Here is a 23,210-nt window from a genome sequence, read left to right as displayed (position 1 = left end):
GTAAAAATGGTCTAATAATTGTATTGTATTTAGATGATGAATACAACATTCAAAATTTGCTGCAACTAAAACTGACTGACTGCAAAAATGGGAATCAATTGAATGAAGAAAAAGATTGTTGTGCGTATTCGACATTATGAATTATTATTATTATTATTCTGTACAGAAGAAAACCGGGGAGCCAAGCTCTCCAGATCTGTTCGTTTCCGAGCTGCTCTTTTACATGGCTTGCGGATTCCCCAAAACAACCCCACAACATTACTACACTGCCTTGGGGCTGCAGCTGTTTCCTCGCCAATGGCAATGGCAATGGCAGCTTTCAGTTTTCTTTTCTTCCTTCTCGCCTCTGTGTGTCGAGGAGAAGGTGTTTGGGGCTCCTTCAGTTTTCCAATGCCACACCTGTTTTCACATCACATCAAATCAAAGGATTCAAAAACCATTCATTCTATTTTGCTAGACAGTAGAACATGAAATACAAAGGTTAGTATTTGTCAAGAACTGAACTGAAGTGAAGTGTTTAAAAATGGTGATAAATTATGGATGGGGCTTACCCCTCTTCACTGGTTGGTATTGATGCATTGTCGGTATCTTCCCATTCACCAATACAAGCTGGGCAGATGTAGGTTTTTGGGAGGGAAGAGGAAGACAAGTGAATGCAATCAAAATGGTACCACTCATCACATTTATCACACGCGATCATTGGTCTCTCATCATTTGGTCTCCGACAGATGCAATAAAGCATACTCCGATCCCTCAATAACTACATAACATTACCCACAAAATGAGGCAAATATTATTTCATGATATTTATATCTACATGGGGTAGGGTAGCAACTATTTCTTACTTTCAGTTCCTTCTCACAATTCACAGGCAAATTTTCACCCTCGGAAATGAGATCAAAGACTTTATCCAGTTCAAGTGCACCACCATCTGCAGCAACCTACCAAAGAGAAGACAGTCGTAGTTAGCAGTGTTGTGGAAAGATCACTAATCGTTCGTTACACAGTAGTATGAACACACACTACTAGCTAACCTTCTTTGCAGTGTCGGCCCATTGCAATCCTATATTCCTTACTTCATTCAGTCTCTGTCTAAAGTAATCTTTAGAAGAAATGCTTATAGCTAGTCCCTGAACAAGTATAATTTGACTATTAGATGGATGTTGAAAATTAACATATATATATATATATATATATTTCTAGGAAAACAATGTCACTGTGGTTTTGTGTTTTCATTGTCAGTGCAAACCTCTTTTAAATGCTGCCGAAGCTGTTGAATTGTAGGCTTCTGTGGACCGTCCATCAGTTTTTGAGCTCCAACTCTCCATGAATTTCTTGACAATGCCAACTCCAATTTGCAGTTTGATTCACAATCATAAAAACCAGTCACATCTACTGCCTGTATGGATTACAGTGGAGAATGTTAATACAAAATCTTGAAATACTCTCACTGAAAACATATCTGGACTCTGAAGAATAACCAGTATAGTATACATAGATATCCACCTTCAGTGCAACACACATTTTTGTAGACACAACACTCAGATCCTTGTCAACACAAGCTAATGCAAAATCCAAGATTTCTCCTAAGCAGGCACTAAGCTCAACACCTTTGTCCACAATTTGGCTAAGTAATGATCTTTCCTCAATCCTGTCACAGAAAACCCAACACAAGTTCATTTTACATCCTTGATGAAACACACAAGTTTTAAGAACTATGACACACATGCCAAAAAAATATAGGCCTATTATTATTGAAACTATATGTAGGGTGTTTTAAGCTACTAGCCCAAAACAATTTTTTTTTTTTTTTTTAAAACAGCTGCTTGCAGGTATCAGATGGAATGATGTTAGTAAAAAACTAGGATAGAAAATGGAAACATCACATTCGCATGCAAGGGAAAACCCTATATAAATTTCAATACACCTAATGATACAGTAAAACTTCAGCTGCTCGGCATTGACACCATTTCATTATAAATTAGATTGTTTAACATGAAACAGAAGGCACATATAAACTGACAATAAACTATGAACTTAGGACTTAGAACATATTATAAGACGTGCAAATGAGCTTTGTTTTGCACTGAGCAACTACCATCTTGAGTGGAGAAGAAAAAGGAGAGAGTGATTTATGAACATGAAGTAGAATTAAATTAGCTATACATTTTGCTAGAATGGGAAAGAACTGACAGATGTCAAGAAAGGCTTACCCAAACAAATCAAGATTACATGTTGAAAAAGAAATTTATAGCAATATAACAGTCCACACATTTTCAGTGAAATATGGGGGGGTTATTCATTATTACCATAAACAGAGATCCTCAGCATCTGACAAAAGCTTGTTGAGCTCCTTCAATTCAAAACGCTTCCGCCCTATTTTCTATATGATAAAGCACATCAGACCAGAAGACTAATAATCCCAGCAAAATCATTTAGAGAACCAAATAACTAATGCATACCAGCAGATAACCACTTTTAGATATTTTCCCACTTCTCATCAATTGGCAATAGGGGCAAGTAAATGGAACACTTGTTTCCAAGGATGGTTGTCCAATGCAGCCCAGGTGAAAGCTATACAAAAATATCATCTTTCAGATATATGGCAAATAGAAGCAAATTTGGCATATAGATCACCACATGGTCTTTCAACCAATAATAATATTCAACAAAGCTCACTCTCAACAGTGAATCATGATAAATTGGTAATCAGGTAATTATTACAGCCTAGAAAATTTACCAGTCCTTGCAAGAAGAACAAGTCAAAAGCTTCTGGTTGTCAGTAGCAGTTGAGCAGAATATACACAGATTTTGGATTTTGAAACAGCTAGACCTGTCAAAAATGCAAAATGACCTTCCAAGAGTATCTCTAATCTGCACAATTGAAGATTCCAATAAGACATCTAAAACAGAGGATATGAAACTAAGAAATATAGAGAATGGCAAACAATTTTAAACCTCTAAAAGAGCACTACACAGTATATTTGCATCTCCAGAAGTCCAAAACATATCCATGCAGCGATGCTTCCACTCCTCTATTTTATGAACCTCAGATAAAACCATGTCCATTTCAGAACAATTAAATGCATCATTGCTTCCAAGTTCCTGAATGTTTTGCAATCACTAGCCATTAAGTAACATCACGACCACAAAAAATGAGCATAGAAGAGAAAAGCACAGAATGAACTACAAAAGCTACAAATAGTACAACTACAATAGGAAAAAAAATTGACTAAACCAAAATGAGAATGAATAGATTCACATCCTTCAATAAATAAAAATTGTGGGTTTTAAGACATCAGAATGCAATATATGAAACAAATTTTCAACCAAAGTATAGTACCTTAAGCTGCAGTAACATGTCCAATGACCGTTCCCTCAAGTCAAGGCTGAAAAATAATTGCACTCGCTCCAACCACAATCTACAAAAGTACAAACAATTAAAATTCCTATTACAGCGGAACTAAACAAGAGAAACTAGCATGGAAATTAAAATATGGCAACTATTCATGAGATGAATAATGCAACAGGGACCTATTAAAGGATAAAAACTCAGGACTTAGTAGTTCCAATGTCCAACATATTCAGAAAGTAAATAGAAGCTATTTATTGGCTAAAGGAAGATTCATCCTAAAGCATCCCGGTAAACATTGATTGGAATTACATGACAAAGTGGATTTACATTTATACTTTCATGCCTTGGAACAGCACCCTAGAAACAGGAAGGAGGAGTACTTTCCTTCTTTATACCTAAACGATGTGGGATAATGACCAAGGGATCACCCATTAGCAAATTAAATCACGGGTTCAAGCCCTAAATAACAACCTCTCTAGAAACAGGGCAAAGGTTGCTTACATCCAACATAGACTCTGCATAGAGTGAGTTTGCACACTAGCTCCAACCTTAAACTACTGACTAGATAGCATGTGTTCACTATTCCTACCATTTTTATGCAAAACAAAAATACCTGCATAGACTGTCAAAAAGTTGAGCTAGAAACCTAATAATTCCATTGTCCTATTACTCTGTATATTAAATCATTTAAATTAAAAATTCATATTAACAGGTCTTGTGTGCTTATAATCTGCAATTTAACAATTTAATCATTGCTTTCATGAAACACGATAGTCTTCCAAAGCTTCAGCATCAGTTTAGATACTCTACTCTGACAAAAGGTTTCAGAAAAATAGATTGAAAAAGATTATCCAGGACAGGAAACTTACTTATGCTTCCCAATAGCCTTATTAAGTTCAGAGACTATCACAGGAGATGACACATGAACATTCTGCAATTCAAATCAGAAGAATAGCATAATTTCAATCAGGAAAACAACATGCAAAGGAGACAAGTGCACTTGCAAGGAGAACAGATGTAACTGTAGATGGTCAAGTACTGGAAGGAGGTTAACACCTTGGTACAATGTCCTAACTTCTGCAGGGAAATAGACTAGGAAAGATGGTCTACCTGAGACTGCCTAAGTACTTCCTCAGCATCCTCTAAGTTGTATCTTCTAAGATTAGATGAAACAGAAACTTCCAAGGCTTTCTTAAGCCAAGTTACCCCATCAAACAGCACAGTACACAACCTACAGGATGCATATATAGTTGGGAAACGGCCAGCAATTTCCAAACTCTTTTCAATTTCCTACAAGATAATAAACATAAGCACAGTATAAACCAGCACGGTCTGAGGAGTTAGGAGCGAAGTATGGAGAAAAGGAGAAATCAAATATGATAGTCCATATGGCTATCTAAATATCTAATGGTTAAGAAATACAACCCATTACCTCAATGGAAGGAACAGTAGAAGAGAAAGAAAGAGCCTTGACACACCACTGGAAAGTAGAGCAGGCACCTTGAAGTTTAGAAATCATATCAAACTCAAAGCCAAGATAGTGAGCAGCTTGTATGGCACTCTCCATTAATGAAATTTGATGTTCAAGTTTTTGACTGAGAGTGCTAAAATTTTGATCACCCATAACATCAACATTCAAAAGGCAATCTGCATCATTCAACAAAGAGCAGGCATCCTGCTTCCATTTCATGCACTTATCAAGGAGTGTCTGAACGAGTGGTTGTTCTCTCAAAGATATCTTCAGAAGCTTTGACTGAGATGCCAACTCCTGCAAAATTACAATGAGTTCAGTACACTATAGTACTATACACATATGGTTTGTATGTTAATTCAAAATCTGTAGTTCCAGGGTGGGGCCAACCTTCAGGTCCTCAACTTTATGCAAAAAGCATGGAGTGCATGCTGCTGGTGAATTATCTGTTATAAATGCTCTAGATTTGAGTAGCCAAGACTTGGCCAAGGAAATTGCATCCTTAATATCATCAAGAGACGGTAGAATGACAATCAAATTTTCAGAAGCCCTATCATCAAGTTTGAAATATTAGAACTCTAAACAGATTTAATATGAGATAAGCAAGAACTAAAGCATCCAATAAGCCAGCACCTAATAGCATCCTCGAATTCAGATATATCTGCCTTACTTCCAAGTAAATGCTTTGCTTTTTCTTCCCAAGAAACAGCAATTGCATGTATCCCATAAATATCAATGAAAATATTCTCTTTCTCAATCTGCAATCTGACATATATTGGCATATCAAGTTTGAAAATCAGTAATAGTATAAAGTGCAATTATTATTGAAGGGGTATAAACTAGGAAACATACGTGCTAGCCTCCACCATCAGATGCTCAATAAAATCCATAGATGTTTTGCCATGAAGTGCCTGTGTGAATCATATGCACTTTCAGCAATTTAATACACATTGATATACAATTGTATAGGAGACAACTCAGTGCCATAACTGAAAATTAAACTCATCAAGTAAGCATACAATCACTTAATTACATATCAAATAGTCAAAGTAATGTAGTCAATATTGAACATAACAAAAGAATAGCACCCCCGACGACCATTATAGAAAATTTTAAAATCCCAAAACTAATCAGTGTAAGTGATAAGGGATTAGCATGCATCAGATTTACCTTCAATGCTTTTACCCTGCAGCTAGCCTTTTTTAACTCAATTTCAATATAAGGCAGCTCCTCAACTATTCATAAAATGAAAGAAAATGTTAAAAGTCAATTGATTTCCTTAACATCAAGAATCAACAAAAAGAATGCACCAAGCTAGTGCAAACAGAACTTCATGTGGGAGTGTAATGTGTGATTATCCACACCTTGAATTTTCAGAGAAGATGCATCCCTCTGAATGCAAGTTAACTCGTCAACAACATGTTCCTGATCCTCCCGATCACTGATGTTTACTAGAATGTTCTTAACACGGGATTTCCAAGACACAGCATCTTTATGATATTGTTTCAGAAGTTCAAGCTCCAGAATGTTAACAGTAAAAGCATCCCAGTCATTTATAAGTAATTCAAGTTCCTGTACAAGCTAAACATCCAATTAGCATTTCACTTCATCAAATTGTTTTACAAAGAAACAATAAGGATATATAATAGACAACCTTTAGGCTAATAGAATCTTCCAACATCTCTTTGCACTCAGAGCGACATAGTTCAACTTTTCCAATTAAATCTAATAAAATTTTAACTTCAGGGAGTTCAACTTGAAGATTTGGGATCTGGGAAAAATGATACAAGTATATAAAATCATCAGTACTGTAGAATCAGGATCATGTATGGCAGGCAGACAAGAAAATTAAGCTGTTACCTCCTCTTGCAATTTGTAGAGAACATCTGCCTCCACTGCAGCAGGAAACTTCTCAGAGATGCATTTTCTAGCCGTGTCTTTCCAGGCCTAAGGATCTCAATGATGAATTAGTGTTGTTATACATTAATTAGAATAGAGTCATAGACTAGAGCTATAATGAAAAGTAGAAAGAAAAAAATGCATTAATACAGAGACAACTATACCTTAACAGAAGACAGTATCCGTATCAAGTTCTCACTTTCTTTTACATAGATAGGCAAATCAAGTATCTTAGATTGCAAGTTATCCAATTCAGCTACCTGAAAATGGCAAATAACAAAGATAGTTAAAGGAATTGGGAAAACGAAGTAAAATGACTATTCTCATGGCAGAAGAAGACAACACTCAAATAAAAAGAACAGGAAATATATAGATTAGAGATTGTAAATAAACTAAAGAACATAGATGGAAGCATAAACTGCAATTATCTTGCTTACAGAAATCTTCGGACATGATGAAAGAACAGAATCAATTTCCTGAATCAGAACTCTAGCTTTTTTCTGGTAATCCTGCACACAATTTATTGAAGAGTAATCAGACAATTCTAAAATCTGAGCACCCAACAGAAGAGCTTGCCATATAACACAAATGAGTATTACCTTCAATTTGAGATAGGCAGAATCAGCGTAAGTAGCAGGACTTAAACTTAGCAAATTGTCAACAAGCTCCATCTGGACCTTTTCTAAATCATGATCACCATTACATGACCACGACTCTATTCTAGAGAGGCAATTTCTTACGTTTTGAGTCCAATTCTGAGATTCAATCAATTTCTTTGCCATTTCTCTGACCTAAACCCATGTGGGACAAATACATCATCGTTTGATAAAACCAACAAAAATGAGAGCAAAGATAATTCAATAACACAAAATTGAAGCTCACAAGATCCATTTCATGACCAGCCCATAGAAACTGTTCAGCTTCCTTCAATGCATTGATATAAGCATCACTAGAATATGGACTCTGCAGAATCTTATTACACTTCAAAAGCCATTTGTCAGCAAGCTGCTCATGGTTGACAGAGTTACCTTTAACCTACACTCGGATGAAGTTGTACACGAGTTATATACAGAAATCTTTATGCAATAAACTCAGATAGCACATTTTATATTTTTATCTGCAAACTTTTTATAATAATAGTAAGCTAAGGGCCTGTTCATGTTTGGGGAAAAAAACTCCATTTATATAGAAAAATAGAAAATTAAAACGAAAATGAAAAAATGGAGTTTGTGTTCAAGTGGACTTTGTTTTCCAAAGAGAAACTGGAACAATTTTCACGTTTTCCAGAAAACGGAAAACACAGGTGAATAGTGTTCACCCAGGCTTTCCACTCCAGGCTCCAGCTCTTTCTTTTTTTTCTTTTTCTTTTTCATTTGGAGAATGGAAAAGGGGGAAACAGCAGAAAAACAGAATTGGAGAATGGAAATTTTTTGTCCATATTATACAGGCCCTAAAAGTTTTGAATAGGTTGTTTGATCAAATAATCTCATTCTATTAGCCACTGAAAGTAGTAAATAAAACCTTTTTTGATAGTGCAGCAGAATCAATCGAAGATAGAGCCTGGTTTTGAATGTTTTTGGCATCCTCAGAACAATGCTTGTCAGTAAAGAGGACTAGATCATGCAACTCTGCCAGAGTATGACGATAAAGAAGGCAAAGTTTGTTGGCCTTGCATTCACAAAGGTGTTCCCAGTGCTACAGAAGAAAATCAGTTAGTAACATTTTCACAAAATAATTAAAAGGACAAGAAATTTCATTACTTGATTTTAACAAAAACTAGCTAAATCTCAATAGCCTCAATTATGATGAAGATATTTCTTCTAACTTTGACCAATGCCAGCCAAATGGAATTTTTTTATGTGTTTATTCAAGTAACTTCAAATTCTAAAACATTAATTTGAGACACATGCTTCTAACAATTTACAGATTAAAATTTAAAACCACATATTCCACCTGGCATACCCAAGATCACTCACCTCAAGGCAAACAAAAGCAGATGGTCTACAGCTGCATGCTACAGCAGAAAGATACAAATATTGTTGGCATATAATGCATGTAGGGTCCTGCAAAGAGTATCAGGTCACCAATGTGCTTTAAAAGATCAAAAAACCAAGCGAATCATAAAATAACGAAAGCAAATGTTTTAAATACCTCTTCAGTAGTCACATACTGAGGCTGCTTACGAGGTGACATTTTTGAAGAGTTAACTATGCCATTCCTCCAAAGTCGCTCTCTCCAGGATTTTTCCTTATTATAGACCCTAAGCAGTTCCTCTTTTAAGTATGGTGAGACCTTAGTATCCAAATCATTCTGCAATAAGAACAAAATTAGTTTGATAATGCAACTGACAACTAAAGAAACAACTGTATTTCCCATCCATAATAGAAGCACTAGACTAAGAAGAGAAGAATTCCAAAAGGTCCAAGCAGACCTTGGCCACCACACAGAGCAGCTCTTCATGAGATAACACAGCAGCTTTTCGGTAAAGTTGGTACAATTTAGCTCCAAAACCACCATGAGGTAGCCAATCAGCAGGTGCGAAATTGACAGCCTCAGCACAATTTAAGCCTACAATTGCAAATTGTGAAAATGACTTCCAAACCAGTTAGGATTATAGAGTACATAAACAAGTAATAAGTTTACTAAACCTCAAACAATTTAAGCCTGCAATTTAGAACTGCAACTATGACCTTAAAAGCATTTAGCATCACAGTGTACATAAAGAATAAATAAGTGCTATAAACCAACTGTTCCAAAGTTTTTAGAGTAATCTGTTACCGAAGTTGAAGCCTGCGTGGTAAGATCTGGGGAAGGTAATAATGAAGTTGCCAGGCTCCTGTTACAAAAGAAATATATAAAGCAAATGCATTGGGATCAGGAAAACTCGCAAGACTTTGAGAAAGCATCACATTAGTGTTAAAGTGATGTTCACATTAAACTGAATGATAGCATAGTTTGTTGTTTAATTTATTTCAAGATGCAATATAGAAAGGCTCAATACAAAAAGTTTTATGATCTCCATGAAAAAACTTCTATAACACTTTCTAGAAGAGAAGTGAGAACTTTCATCTACTTCCCTTTTTTCTTAAAGTACTCCATAGTCCATAAGGTAGAATTTCATTTTATAATGTAGTTCAAAGCAGCAAAATGCTAGAGTTCAGATGTATTTCAAATTGTGGTCCATGGTCCAATAGTTGAAACAAAACACCTAAGTGTATATTGTGCACTTGGAAATAGAAGTAAATTGATTCCCACTTCCTGGATACAATCTCACAAATAGGTAATACATTCTGTGATTTATTCAATGGGAATAAAGTCCTCTGCACAAATTATCCTAAAGTCCAACAACAATATAGCATACCTGCAAGACACTGTAAACAGGGACTCCATTTTCTTGCAGGACACATGGATTCAACATGGTTACAAGCTGAAACAAGAGATCTGGCTGTGCATCAAATAGATCAGGGAGACTATTTCGCATAACCTGCAGAGAAAGGAATTTTCCATTCTTAAAATGTAATGACTCACCTAATCCTTTTTATTAGAATTGTGTATTAAAGAATAAAAGGTAAAACTATCAAAATACCTTCTCAAAAGCATGGACTTCACTACCAGGAACACTATACCAGCATTTTGGCTCCCCCCTGAAAATGAAAGACGAGCAGTGAGTACAATGATAGTGTTGAATATAAAAGTGTTGCAGTGATGGGCTTATAGCCCAATCCATGTCTTGTGTATATAAATATAGGATCCCCTATAATACAAAACTTCTCTACTTATACAAATTGCTTGAACTCGTGAAAACATAATGCCGAATAGATATATATACACATATAAGTCACATCCATCCAGACTCGCAGTGGAAGCAGACAAGCAGAGATAAAAGTGAAAAATAGCATCATAATTTATCAAAATGAGTTAATTCCATTTTTGTCCTAGATTTATACATGGTAGTACAATTTTAGTCCTTTTTATTAGAATATCCACCTTTGGTCCTAGTATTATTGTGACATGACCATTTTTGGTCCTACGTTAACAAAATCGTTGAAATGGCGTTAAATACAAGGACATTTCGATCTTTTTTTTACAAAATGGGTTGAGCCGCTTTATTTATTTTTATTTTTATTTTAAAATTCCTATTTGAAGACAGAAATGCCCTTGTATCTAAGTGCATTTAAATGATTGTGTTGATAAAGGACTAAAATGGTCATGCCACAATAATATTAAGATCAAAGGGGGATGTTTTGAATATTAAAAAATAAAAAATAAAAAAAAAAAAGGGGGGGGGGGACTAAAAGTGGAATGCCACCTGTTATAAACTAAGATTGGGCCAGAGTCACTCAACTGGGCTATAATGCACATGGGTCAAACCACTAAAAGATTGAATCCAACATATTAACTAGTCTAACACATGGCCTTATAAACCCATATATTCTCTGTTATTTTATCAATGTGAAACTCTTAACACCACCTATAAATCTAGGACCAAAAATGAAATTAACTCTTATCAAAATACATGGCCTTATTTCTTCTTCTTTTTCCTTCTTTGTTACTCCGTATTATTATTATTATTATTATTATTATTATTATTATTATTATTATTATTATTATTATTATTATTTTAATAGGAAAAATTGTACACAGTACACTCATAATACATCACTTATCATAGGAAATTGTGTCCATATACAAGAGAAGCAATTCAAAGCAACCTTATCCTCACCCACCATTTCTTTGGAACAAGTAATAGTAAACAGTCAATAGTTTAGCTAACAGGTTAAGTGAAAACCAAAGCTAAAAATGAGAATGGAAAAAGAATATATATATATATATATATATATATATATATATATATTAATTATGGGCTCTTTCAACATGATCAAGCAAACTGCTATTCAAATATTCAATAACTTAATAAAATATCTTTATCAAAAGGTATGCTTATAATTTGCTTGCACCCACTGTCAATTTAGCATCTTCCAGGAAAATTTGAAAACAAAGCCAAAAAGAAAAAAGATTGAATCTTCAAAGACATAAATTGGACGATACAATTAAGAATTCACAGATATAGAAATAATATATGATCCAGCTGTCCCACCCAAAAGAGGTGCCTACAATCCAGCGAGGGGATTAGTCACTGTGTTCGATGGTGGAAACCTTGGGTTTACCCATATATATGATAGAGCTCTGACAGTGACATGGTCTGAAATCCACATAGATAAGAAAGGGATAGTTTAAAAGCATAAGGGACTATTAACCACCAAATACATGCCTTTTCAATAGTTAAATTCACTTAATAACTAGAATGTCTGAGGGCCAAGGGCTTAAGTATGGCCCATGGGTGATCAACAAAAAACTCTATAATGATTTTCAGTTAACATAACAGAAAATGGTGAACTATACTTGTTCCCCTGTTCCATACTTGTCATGCTGATCACTGTCCCTCTATCTTATTACCTGTGTTACCTGCTTCTGAACACTGAATTTTCTCTCATTTTCACAAAGACCAACTTGGTAGTTCCCTTTTAATCTCCCAATTGACCAACCACTATCTTCTCCCGTATTCTAGGGCCATACATGCCCCATACAAGTGTCAATCCTACTCTCTGTGTAGTTTTTTTAGTATTATTCTTTTTTTAATCAATATCCAATCAAGTTAAACGAATCTCATCCCTATGCACTCCTCCATCCTTGATTATTTGTACGAGATATTCTCAAGGTTATCGCAAACAGATACTGAAAATTAGTAGAACGCAAACCTAATCACAATATGCCATTGTTATTTTTTAGAGTAGACATAATAGGGTATCATATGAATTGGTATCCAACAACATTAAAGAGAGGTGTTATGCTCAGATTGCCAGATGAATAAAAGCATGAGATACAACTATCATGAATCACAATACAAAACATCTGCTGCATCTAAATATTGATTATTGACTTATCACTAACAGAACAAAAGGATTAGGTTCCATACATTTTAAGAAGGAAATTAGCCATAAAAGAAATTATACAAAGCTCAAGCAGAATACCAGTGATGATAGTTCATGGAGTAGAAGCAATGGTCTTCAAAATGCCAGCAGAATGAAGAGAATAGCATCCCAATGTAAAGCCAAGGCACCATAACACCAGCAATGTTTTGATGAACAGCTTGTAGCACCGAACCTTGCAACTTGGGTAAGTTATTAAGATTCCATGGGCTAGCACAATACTCATCCCATATTTCAGCTCCTACTGTTGTAGGCCTTTGGTCGGTTCCACGCGGAAATCCACTCCCATAAACAGAAGTGTCCAAGTCATTGCCATAGAGAACATCAACTTCACCTGCTAATCCCTCTACTATTTCCCAAAACTTCTTTTCTAGTTGAACCCGTGAGACAGATGATGATCCAAACCATTTTCTCTTAGCTCGATCATCCACACGCCTAAAAGCTTCCAATGAAAAATCCTTGCCAGGCACAAAACCAAAGCTATCCTTTTCAGAATTTAAGCACTCTAAGCAGTACCAGTTCCCAGGTGGAACTTGTTTTAGAGGTGGTGATAAACAATAAATATGCCAGCCCTTATTGCATCGATCGCAGAGAAGCATTACTTCCCCGTGCAGACCACTTTTGCATTGTTCACATATTTGGTCAAACTCTTCCTCCTTTGCTTTGTGCATTTCATGTCTCTCACCCTCAGTATTCTTTCGCCTTCTCTTCGAACTAGAACTTTCAAACTGTTGCACACTTTTTCTATCAGGTATAGATCTTCGTTTACAACCCTTATTCCTAACCTTATTCAACTTAGCACAATACTCCTCATAATCATACAAATGTTCAAGGTACAGCTGAGACAAGACATGCTTCGCGCACTCTGTGATCTTCCCACCTGACCTCACAAACCTAAACACTTCCCCCCACTTCTTCTCCTTTGCAACCTTATCATAGCCTCCAAACCGCTTCACTGCATTAAATAATTTACAGAAATCCAATTCTGCCCCTTCAAACACAACCCTCTTCTTTCCCTTCCTTCCACAATGCTCCTCTAAAAACCTATTATACTCTAGCTCAAAAGTCTTAGGATCACATGAAGCACACCGTGCCTGCAGCTGATGAATGGCCTGAGTTTTTGTGGGAAATGTGAATGAATCTCTATCCAACGCAAAAGGGGGTTTCCAGTTCTTGGGAGGTACAATCTTACAGATCCCATACTTTTCAGCCTCTTCCTTGATCTTATATATATACTCTAAAGGGTCCCTGAAATCTTCCTCAGTCGGATAATACACCGGCCCTGGTGGTATATTGAACGAACCACTTCTAGATGCACTTGTGTTTTGCCCTAACACCCCTTTCTCCACTGCCCTTGGCCTCCCTCTCCCCATCAATATGCACACATCTAATCAACTATTACTTATATCTCGTCAAGCATTGATGAACACATGCAAAAAAATACACTGTCCACGTGCACAAATTCTTCAAAAACTATCAATCTTTCTTCCTAAAGTTTCAATCTTTGCTTTCTCAAGAGTTTCTGCAATTTCAATACTTGAACTTCAACCAATTGATCAATGGAAAATAAAATAAATAAATAAAGGAAAAAATAAACTAGAAATGTGAAGTCCTTGACGTACCTTGCAGAAGGATTCATGCTCAGATTTTCTCTCTCTGTATCTATCTATTTTATCTATTTTAGTATCCTTGTGTGTCAATATGTCGTATTTGTTTTTTAGAGTAAGGAACTGAAAATAGGAGAGTTTCTCGTTAAGGAATTAGGAACTGATTTAGGGGGAGTTCGTTTTTAGGTTTCGCGAAGTCGTTTCTCTTATGGGCCGCAAAATGTATGCATTTACCAAAATGCCAAGGAAACTCTTCTTCACTCTTTAGTTAGAAAAAAAAAAAAAAAAACAAAAAAAAAAAATGTAACTAGATCAACCAAAAAAAAGACCAACTATATTAAAAATTACAAACGCAAAATGTATGCATTTACCAAAATGCCAAGGAAACTATTCTTCACTCTTTAGTTAGAAAAAAAAAAAATTGTAACTAGATCAACCAAAAAAAAGACCAACTATATTAAAAATTGCAAATCTCCCTCTGCCTATTTATCCTAAACTAGACAGTATTATTTGGAAATTGGTGGAGGAAGATAATTACTTAGTAATATCTTTTTTTTATATAGGGTATAACATGATGTTAATCTTCATTCGACTTCTATGTGGAAGCTTCATATTCCACCTAAAGTAAAAAAAAAAAAAAAAAAAAAAAAAAAAAAAAATTGATAACTTTGTTCAAACAAACTCCCCACAATGGATAACCTTGTTGGTCTAAAGAGTGATATGTTCACAGAACAAATTACACTTTGGGTCCTGTGAGTATTAGAGTACTGGCAATTTGAGTACAGGACTTTCAAAACTCTCAATTTAAACCTTTATCTATTCATTTTTTGGCAGTTTTGGTCCTCCTGACCAAATTGCCGGCCAAAATTGGCCGGAAAATTATTTAATCGTTCGAATTGTTTTTGGGTGAGGGTAAAAACGTCATTTGTTATTGTATTTATTTGGGGACCACCTCGTGTTGGGCTAAAAAACGGTCACCAGAGGGAGATTGTCTTCGACGGCTGCTCGACGGTTTCCTCGACGGCATATTTATTACTCCACCTTCCGACCGGTTTCCTCGACGGCGTCTGCACTCCTGCTCGACCTCCTCCGCTTGCAATCAATGGCTAATTCGTATTCATCATCTTCTTCTTCTAATCATGGCAACGAGTTTTATGAATTTGGGGAAAGGTTTCCAATTGTCCATTGTAGGTGTGGTGAGCAACTGAAGATACGCACTTCATGGACAGCTGAGAACCCAGGTCGTAGATTTTGGCAATGCGTGGGTGGTAATGTAAGTTAATTACTTTTGAAAGTCTAATTTTTGTGTATACCTACGAAATGCTCAATTTGGGTTTTTTTTTGTGTTGTTTAAATTAGTTTCAAACCCTAATTTATGAACATCAAATTTCTAGATATTTTCTGTTTTAGGAATTACTTTAATCACAGTTTTGTTTTGCATTTTGTTTATTATTGCAGAGGAAGGTGGGATGTGGTTTTATTGATTGGTATGATACTCCAATGTGCTATCGTTCAAAGCGAATAATTCCAGGATTGCTAAAACGCATCAACCGACAAGATGAAGAGATACGAAAATTGAATTCGAAACTTAGAAGTGAACAAGGTTTGAAGTCCATGAACAAGGTGTTAGTAGTCTTGATTGTGTTATTTGTAGCAGTAGTTGGTAGTAGGGTTTGGTAATGTATGTAGTTTGGTTGGTTTTGGAAATGTATGAATTGTGGTTGGTTTTGTTCATGTATGAATTGTGGTTGGTTTTGGTCATTAAGGAATTAGTCTTGGTTTTTGGATATATATGTTACTGAATGAATTCCAGGCTTTTGGTCCTGCATTACCATTCATGTATGAATTGTGGTTGGATATGTATGTTGGACAAACTTATGGAAATCACATGCTGCATTACCATTCACAAAAAAGCAGTGTACATTGATTAGTTTGATACAAAACAGCTAACACAACAAAAACACAGTTTAAACAAAACAACAAAAACCATTAAGACCTTAACTTATCCATCATGTTTCAAAACACAATCATAAGGCAACCTAACAAGCACCTAGTTGGCAATCACTCAAGGTCAATTGGTTCACCCTTATTTCCAAAGAACTTGGATTTGAAGGTGGTCTTGCTCCTGGTATAATAGGGTTTTTTCCTATTGGAGGGCCTCAATTTCCTTTTGCCCTTACTGTCCTTGGATTGGCTTTGGTCCTGCTCATCTAGCTGCTGTGCTGCTGGTAGGTCATCTAGCTCCTGCTGCTGCTGGTCACCAGAGGGAAAGTGGTCTTCTGTCTCAGCTACACCCTCATGAGGCTGGTTGTGCCCTGAAGGAAGGTGGATGGGGATTTGTCTTGCACTATAGATGAATCTTTTTTTTTGGCTTCAACTGGGAAAAAACAAAGAAACATGATAAGTAAACTCAGGCATAATACACCAAAACTAGGAAATGTAGTTGAATATCTAATGAGAGGCCACAAAGTAAACCTTTTTATTTGGATTTGTAGGACATTTCCTTGCATTGTGGCCAGGTTGCCTGCACAGTCCACAATGTAACTGAATGTGTTGTCTGGACACATACTTTCCATCTATTGTCAATTCAGCAGCTGACCTTGCCCTTTGCTTTTTGGGCCTCCCAACCTGCAAATCAATTTAGTCAAGATAAAGTGAATAGAATAAGAACACATTAATGACTAGGCAAAGCATATATACCTTGGCAGTATACAAAGGAGGCAATGGTGGGGTTCTGTCACATTGTGGCCAATCATCTGGACCTGTCATAGGGTTGATACAACCACCATATACCTTCAAGTAGGTCTCTTTGGAGTAGCAGGGATGGACATAGTCAGTAACTGAACCCTTTCCATGCTTTTTCCATATAGCACAAATGGCATGTTTGCATGGAATGCCAGTTAGGTCCCAAACCCTACAGGAACACTTTTTTGCTTCCAGATCAACCTCTTGTTGATCCCCATATAAATGGCTTACTTCAAACTTATGGAAATCACATTGTGTTGCATGGTATGTTGATGCATCCTTCTCAATTTTCTTAAGCTTTCTCACAATTGCAGGACATAGCAAGGCTTTCCACTCTGCAGCTTTTTGTCTTTTCTCAAAGAACTTGCCCATCAACATTTTCCTTAGTATTTCAAGACATTCAATAATGGGTTTGTCCCTTGCATCCTTTATAGATCCATTCCATGACTCACAGATGTTATTAACCAACATGTCACAATGAGACTGTGTAGAAAAGTGAGATCTAGACCACTCTGTTGGACTCTTATCACCAAGCCATTGGTATGCATCTTCATCTAAGCCCCTAAGTTTACTTAATTCAACATTGAATGCATTCAAAGTGGTTGCCCTAGCACAAGCCCACAGGCAGTCCTTAAGGGCCTTTCCTTGGAAACCTGCCACCTTCATGTTTGCATGAAGGTGCCTCACACAGAATCTATTCTCCACACCAGGTAGCTCACTCTCAAATGCAGGAATCAACCCTTTCTGTTTATCACTAATGAAGCAATATTCATCCTCAACACCTCTAGTTATTTCCAAATCAGTTTTCAGAAGTTGTAGAAACCATGTCCAAGATTCCTTTTTCTCCCCTTCCACAATAGCATATGCTAGTGGAAATATACTATCATTGCCATCAATACTAACAGCTGTTAGTAGCATCCCACCAGTTTCAGTTCTAAGGTGACACCCATCTAAACCTATTATTCTTCTACAGTGCTTGAATCCTTGCTTGCTAGCTTCCCAACACACATACATTCTCAAAAACCTGGAATTGCCACTTTCATCAGTTAGGTCACTGAGTTTTACAGGACAGGTTGTCTTGGGGTTTGTTCTTTCTATTTCTGCCTTATAACTCCATATCTTCTTAAAGGTATCTTCCACTTTACCTTGCCTTAGCTTCTTTGCCTTCCAAATAGCCCTATAGGCCTGTGAATTGCTAACATAAAAACCCTCCTGACTGCACACCTTATCCTTGAACTTCCTCATCATCCAATCAGGATGGTCTTGCAATTCAGTTAACCACCTTTTAGCCACCACAGAAGACTTAACCATACCATTTTCCCATACCCAACTACAGCTTTCATGTTCATCTGTCATATTCAAAATCCTCCATGTCATTGAACCAAGTACTTTCCTCAACCCTATTCTCCAAGGACACCCCTCCTGTGTACATTTAACAATTATCCTCTCCTTGTCATTTTTCAGAGTTTTAATCTCTTTGCCATTATTGAAAGCATAATTTTGCACAGCCTCTCTAAACTGTTGTTTAGATGCAAAAGTCATTCCTAACCTAAACTGTGGGTCCTTCATGTCTGTTGCAGCTCTAAATATAGGCCACTTACCCTCAACATCACTATCAGAATCAACAATTGACTCCTCATCTGAAAACTTAATTTCCACCTCATCATTGGTCTTAACTTTTTTTGTTTTCCTATTTTCCACAAAAGCATCATCCACAGCTCTAGCTTCTGCATTTGCAGCCTTCTGCTTTTCTGCCACCTTCTGCTGTTCTGCAACCTGCTCTTCTACCTTCAAACACTCTACCTCAATTGCATTTTCCCAATCACTTTCTGTCTCCAGTACTTCCATATCAGCATCAACCAAGTCCACCTCATCCATTGTTTCAACCCAAAACTCCAACATATTGCCTGGGTTGTCCTCATTCAATATTGTTATTACATCCATGTCAGATTGCAGCAACTTCAAACCATCATTGGAAAGGCAATATATTAGTGCTCCTACTTCACTATACCCTAAATTTTTAATCATATCCTTCAACATTTGTAAACAAATTTCCCTAGCTTCCATTCTGTCATAAACCTCTACATCACCACCCATATATTTAACCTCACCTACCCTATTTATTACTCCATTATGGAAAAGGCAAACAGAAAAAGGACCAACTCCATCCCCTGTAAAGAAACCATTTACACATACAATAGTCAACATACTGGACCCCACAGACCACAAAGCAATAAAGGTATACAGAAATTGCTCCAACTCCCAGTTTATGCACATGGAATCTTGACAAAAGTATTAGTATAGTGGTGGTGCCCACACAACACAACACAACACAATAATACTTGCAGAAACTTAGTGGTGGTCCCCGCAGAACAAAACAACACTACATAACCCTATTCTATGCATATATAAAGCCCAGGACAAAACCCTAGATATGCAGAAACTTGCATTCAACTCCACACACACAAAAAATAGGCAACCCAAACAACAAATACGCTCAGACACTTTCAATTTCTTCACATTTAAACTCCGAAAAAAAAATTTCTTACGTAGTTGTAGACCCATTCCAGTCGCAGATGATGAAGCTCGCCCTCTCCAAACCCAGAAGATGATGTCCACAATCGAAGCTCCAGACCACTTCACACAATCGCTGCTCCAGTAGTGGAAGATGAAGTTCTTTGGATTTTCCCCCCAAATTCGTTGCTTTCCCCCCAAATTGCAAGTGGTGTTGTTGACTAAAAGACCGGAAGGTGTTTTCCCCCCAAATACAATAACAAATGACGTTTTTACCCTCACCCAAAAACAATTCGAACAATTAAATAATTTTCCGGCCAATTTTGGCCGGCAATTTGGTCCGGAGGACCAAAACTGCCAAAAAATGAATAGATAAAGGTTTAAATTGAGAGTTTTGAAAGTCCTGTACTCAAATTGCCAGTACCCTAATACTCACAGGACCCAAAGTGTAATTTGTTCTATGTTCACATCTCTGCGTGTTTTGTTCTAATGAAATCAAGAATACCAAACATGTTTTTAAGGATTATGTATACGCTCAATGTTGGTCCCTTGTGGGCGTTGAGTAGTTGACACTAACCAACCAATCATCACAAATACTCATAACTGATATTTGGAGAGCTAGGAATGATAAACTTTGGAATAGTAAGAACACAACGCCCGACTGCACCATTAAAGAAGCGAAGCCCATGTTGTTCAATTGGAGGAAGCACATCAGAGCGATACTCTCAAGATAGACGACTATGTTGATAGTCTTCAAGTGATTCAAACAAAAATGAATTTGTTTATATTGCTCTCTGAGATGACCATTTATGCATAGTTCTTTGAAACTAACCGTCACAAGGTGATTGAAAATTAGTGGAAGCTAAGCAAATAGCAAGGGATTGGGTGAATGACATCAAATAAACTACACAAATAATTGATAAAAGTGAAAAGGAGAAATTGGAGTCGGGAAACAATCAATTTGATGCCCATTTCTAACGATTAAGGGGAGTCAACCCAACTTCGGGTTCTAAAATTGCCAACACCAATTCGGTGGAGTAACATGCCACTTTCGTGTTCTTACGTTAGGAAAAATTAAATGATGGGATTGTCCCACTTTTGTGACGCTGCCAATTCCAACAAATAAAGTTGTAGGAACCTTAACCTGTAAAATTTTCCACTTTCGTGGTGGAATCTAGGAGTAGTGAGATGGGTCTACTGAAATTTTTGATGGTTGTGAGACATGTCAATGATATACGTTGACCCCTTGTCCATCGGTTGTCAAATCCCAAACCAAAAGTGTGTTGGCAATGTTAGGTCTCACATATTCAACACGAGAATACAAAGCAATCCCACAATACAAAGAACCATAGATTGAGTTTCACCCCTAGTATGTAATAGATATCAAATAGGCATCAAGAATCTTATGCAACCCTCAATCCAAACCCAAATAAAACTATTCACACATATTATAAACTAAAAGCAAAAATATATCAAGGTAAATAAACTTAAAACTGTAAAAATGAGATAAGCAATAGAACTTATTGCTTGGATAAAAAGTGCATCATTGATCCTTAAAGGATCTAAAACGTAGAAATACAATAACCTGAGCTTCAAAGAGTGAAATCCAAGTATAGAAATGAAATCCTACAAGAAAACCTAAATTATAAGTTATTTCGGACCCGTTGTTGCATCTCTCTGTCTGCACTCTCTCTTTTCAAATTTGGAATTATCCTTCTATACAACACAGTATGGTTTGGTGCACAGGCGTGTCGATGCATGTGCGGCCGTGCAAAAAGCAGTGTTCTTGCGTGGATCTCGCACATGCATGCCAGTGCCTGCACGTTTGACACCATGACACGGTTTTGACTTTGCTTCAATTCACCCGCCCCTTTATTGTTGGGATGCTTCCAACTGTCTTTTTACTTCCTTTCCATGCACTTTTTACTCCAAATCAACTCATTTTGGCTCCAAGTGCTTCATTTTCCCATTGGTAGTGTGATTGAGTGAAATGATACACAAAACACATTATTTAGCTCAAAACCCTCATTACATACACCAAAATATGCACTAAATGGGGTGAAATAAGGGTAAAACATAGCTCAAATAAAGTTTCATCACGTGTGAAGTTGGTTACGAAATGGAATAAACCTCTTGAGGGTTGGCTAAAACTAAATGTTGGTGTTGCTCTCATCTATCCAAACAAGTAATATCATGAGGTTAGGTTGTGTTCTCAAGGATCATCATGGTTTGTTTGTTGCATGTAGATCATTACCGTGTAAAAGGTTTGTTTTGAGTTAAGGAAGCTGAAGCACTTGCGATTATAGAGGTCCTTAATGGGAGATAAGACCTTGGATACGATCGGATTGTGGTAGAAATAGACACCTTGCTTGTTTACCAAAACGTCATCTCCAAGCCACAAATTACTTCAACTTGCATCTTGTGAATGATATCAAATAAACAACTATGATGTTCAATCACCTATAGTTTTCGTGTGTTAAACAGTCTACGAACCATGATTTCCATGCCTTAGCTAAGGAGTTGGTATCTTTGTTTGACCATTGTGGAGTGGTTTGTTAACCTCCCTCTTTTATTTTTGATGTACTTAGTTTGGATATTTCTAATTAATGAATTTCGTATTTCTTTCAAAAACCAATTTGCCCAGCACTTTGCCCCTTAATTGGGCCTACCTAGTGTGAACATGGATTAATCTGAGTATGGTACGAGTTTAAAGGTGCATCCTACAGTTAGGGCTTGCTTAGGACACCTCGTGGTCTAACAAACAAAAAAAGTCGAGCATAAGAAATCGAGTTCTATGAAACATGTGGAAAACCTATCAAAACAAGGAAATTAGTTTTTGGTTCACCTTGACAAAGATGACAGTGAATTTAATATCATAGTCAATACCATTTATTCTTAAAGCAATTGATGACTCTTATTTTGTATCATATTTTACCCCACTCTTAACCTTTTTTTGTGCTTATTTCAAGGTGATTATTAGATGTTCGAACTAAAAGATGTATTTTATGTTTAGTTTCATTCAAATGCACAATTGAGAGAATAAAAGGCAAAAGGAAGCAAAAGTATACCAAACTAGAGCAAAAAGCACTGAAAAGGAAGCAAAATGAGCATACGAAAGATGGATGCCAATGAGGAGCTAATAAGATGCTAAAATACTCACAGGGAGCCAAATAGTGATGTCTTCAAGGGTCTTAATCACTTGGGCAATTCAAGGCAAGTTGAACAAAAGAGCAATAAGTTGTAATTTTCGCTTGTCTTGACTATTGTTCGGTAATTGGACCATATCTTAGCATAATAATGCCTGAATAAGTGATTATTGCGTCATTGGAAAGAAACTCGAAGTGATAGAACTTTTATGAAGACCACAAAGTCAAGTTCTAATGTTAAAGGGGTCAAAATTGGCCTGAAAGTTGAAGTTGCGTTGTAGAGTTCGCCGAATCGCGTTCGAATTGAGTTCGACGCGTCTAACCCCCCAGATTTGCAGTTGTGTGCATTGTTTTATGCACGGGCGATTGCACGTCTGTGCTGTTAATAATGTTATTATTCTTATTATTATTTCCTTATTGTAATAGGTTAATAATTGTGTGGTGTTAAATTGATTGACTTATACTAGTCTATTAGTTAGGAGA

The 23,210-nt window shown here is 36.5% G+C and overlaps 3 protein-coding genes across 5 annotated transcripts; 1 reads left to right on the top strand and 2 right to left on the bottom strand.

Annotated features, from left to right (window-relative positions):
* Positions 1-7: 7 nt before the first annotated feature.
* Positions 8-14,505, bottom strand: LOC109153058 (lysine-specific demethylase lid). Of its 3 annotated transcripts, none has more exons than XM_019300805.1 (34): positions 14,338-14,500; positions 12,758-14,237; positions 10,312-10,369; positions 10,087-10,209; positions 9,504-9,561; positions 9,157-9,293; positions 8,877-9,035; positions 8,702-8,788; positions 8,247-8,420; positions 7,608-7,760; positions 7,325-7,516; positions 7,163-7,234; positions 6,890-6,985; positions 6,687-6,773; positions 6,481-6,597; positions 6,191-6,407; positions 5,997-6,061; positions 5,679-5,737; positions 5,460-5,591; positions 5,217-5,376; positions 4,788-5,123; positions 4,466-4,645; positions 4,225-4,286; positions 3,344-3,422; positions 2,959-3,105; positions 2,741-2,874; positions 2,463-2,574; positions 2,310-2,383; positions 1,507-1,651; positions 1,250-1,399; positions 1,035-1,130; positions 846-941; positions 552-760; positions 8-399 (listed from the first exon to the last, which is right to left on the bottom strand). In XM_019300805.1, the coding sequence occupies exons 2-34, from the start codon at positions 14,086-14,088 to the stop codon at positions 135-137; spliced, it is 5,562 nt and encodes a 1,853-aa protein (XP_019156350.1). In that variant the 5' UTR covers positions 14,089-14,237; positions 14,338-14,500; the 3' UTR covers positions 8-134. The 3 variants fall into 3 exon arrangements, with proteins under 3 accessions (XP_019156350.1, XP_019156351.1, XP_019156352.1); XM_019300806.1 differs by having other exon boundaries at positions 6,191-6,398; XM_019300807.1 differs by lacking the exons at positions 8-399; positions 552-760; positions 846-941; positions 1,035-1,130; positions 1,250-1,399 and having other exon boundaries at positions 1,541-1,651; positions 2,310-2,376; positions 14,338-14,505.
* Positions 14,506-15,424: 919 nt separating this feature from the next.
* On the top strand, positions 15,425-16,249 carry LOC109152701. The gene is made up of 3 exons (XM_019300354.1): positions 15,425-15,595; positions 15,781-15,945; positions 16,136-16,249. Exons 1-3 carry the CDS (start codon positions 15,425-15,427, stop codon positions 16,247-16,249), a joined length of 450 nt encoding a protein of 149 aa, XP_019155899.1.
* Positions 16,250-16,383: 134 nt separating this feature from the next.
* Positions 16,384-19,164, bottom strand: LOC109152700. The gene is made up of 3 exons (XM_019300353.1): positions 17,023-19,164; positions 16,892-16,950; positions 16,384-16,693 (listed from the first exon to the last, which is right to left on the bottom strand). The coding sequence occupies exons 1-3, from the start codon at positions 19,162-19,164 to the stop codon at positions 16,384-16,386; spliced, it is 2,511 nt and encodes an 836-aa protein (XP_019155898.1).
* Positions 19,165-23,210: the final 4,046 nt, after the last annotated feature.

Source organism: Ipomoea nil, unplaced genomic scaffold (assembly GCF_001879475.1).
Source record: "Ipomoea nil cultivar Tokyo-kokei standard unplaced genomic scaffold, Asagao_1.1 scaffold2480, whole genome shotgun sequence".
Taxonomy (NCBI): Eukaryota; Viridiplantae; Streptophyta; class Magnoliopsida; order Solanales; family Convolvulaceae; genus Ipomoea; species Ipomoea nil.
Note: the sequence above shows the minus strand (reverse complement) of the source record. Positions and strands in the feature narration are given on the sequence as shown.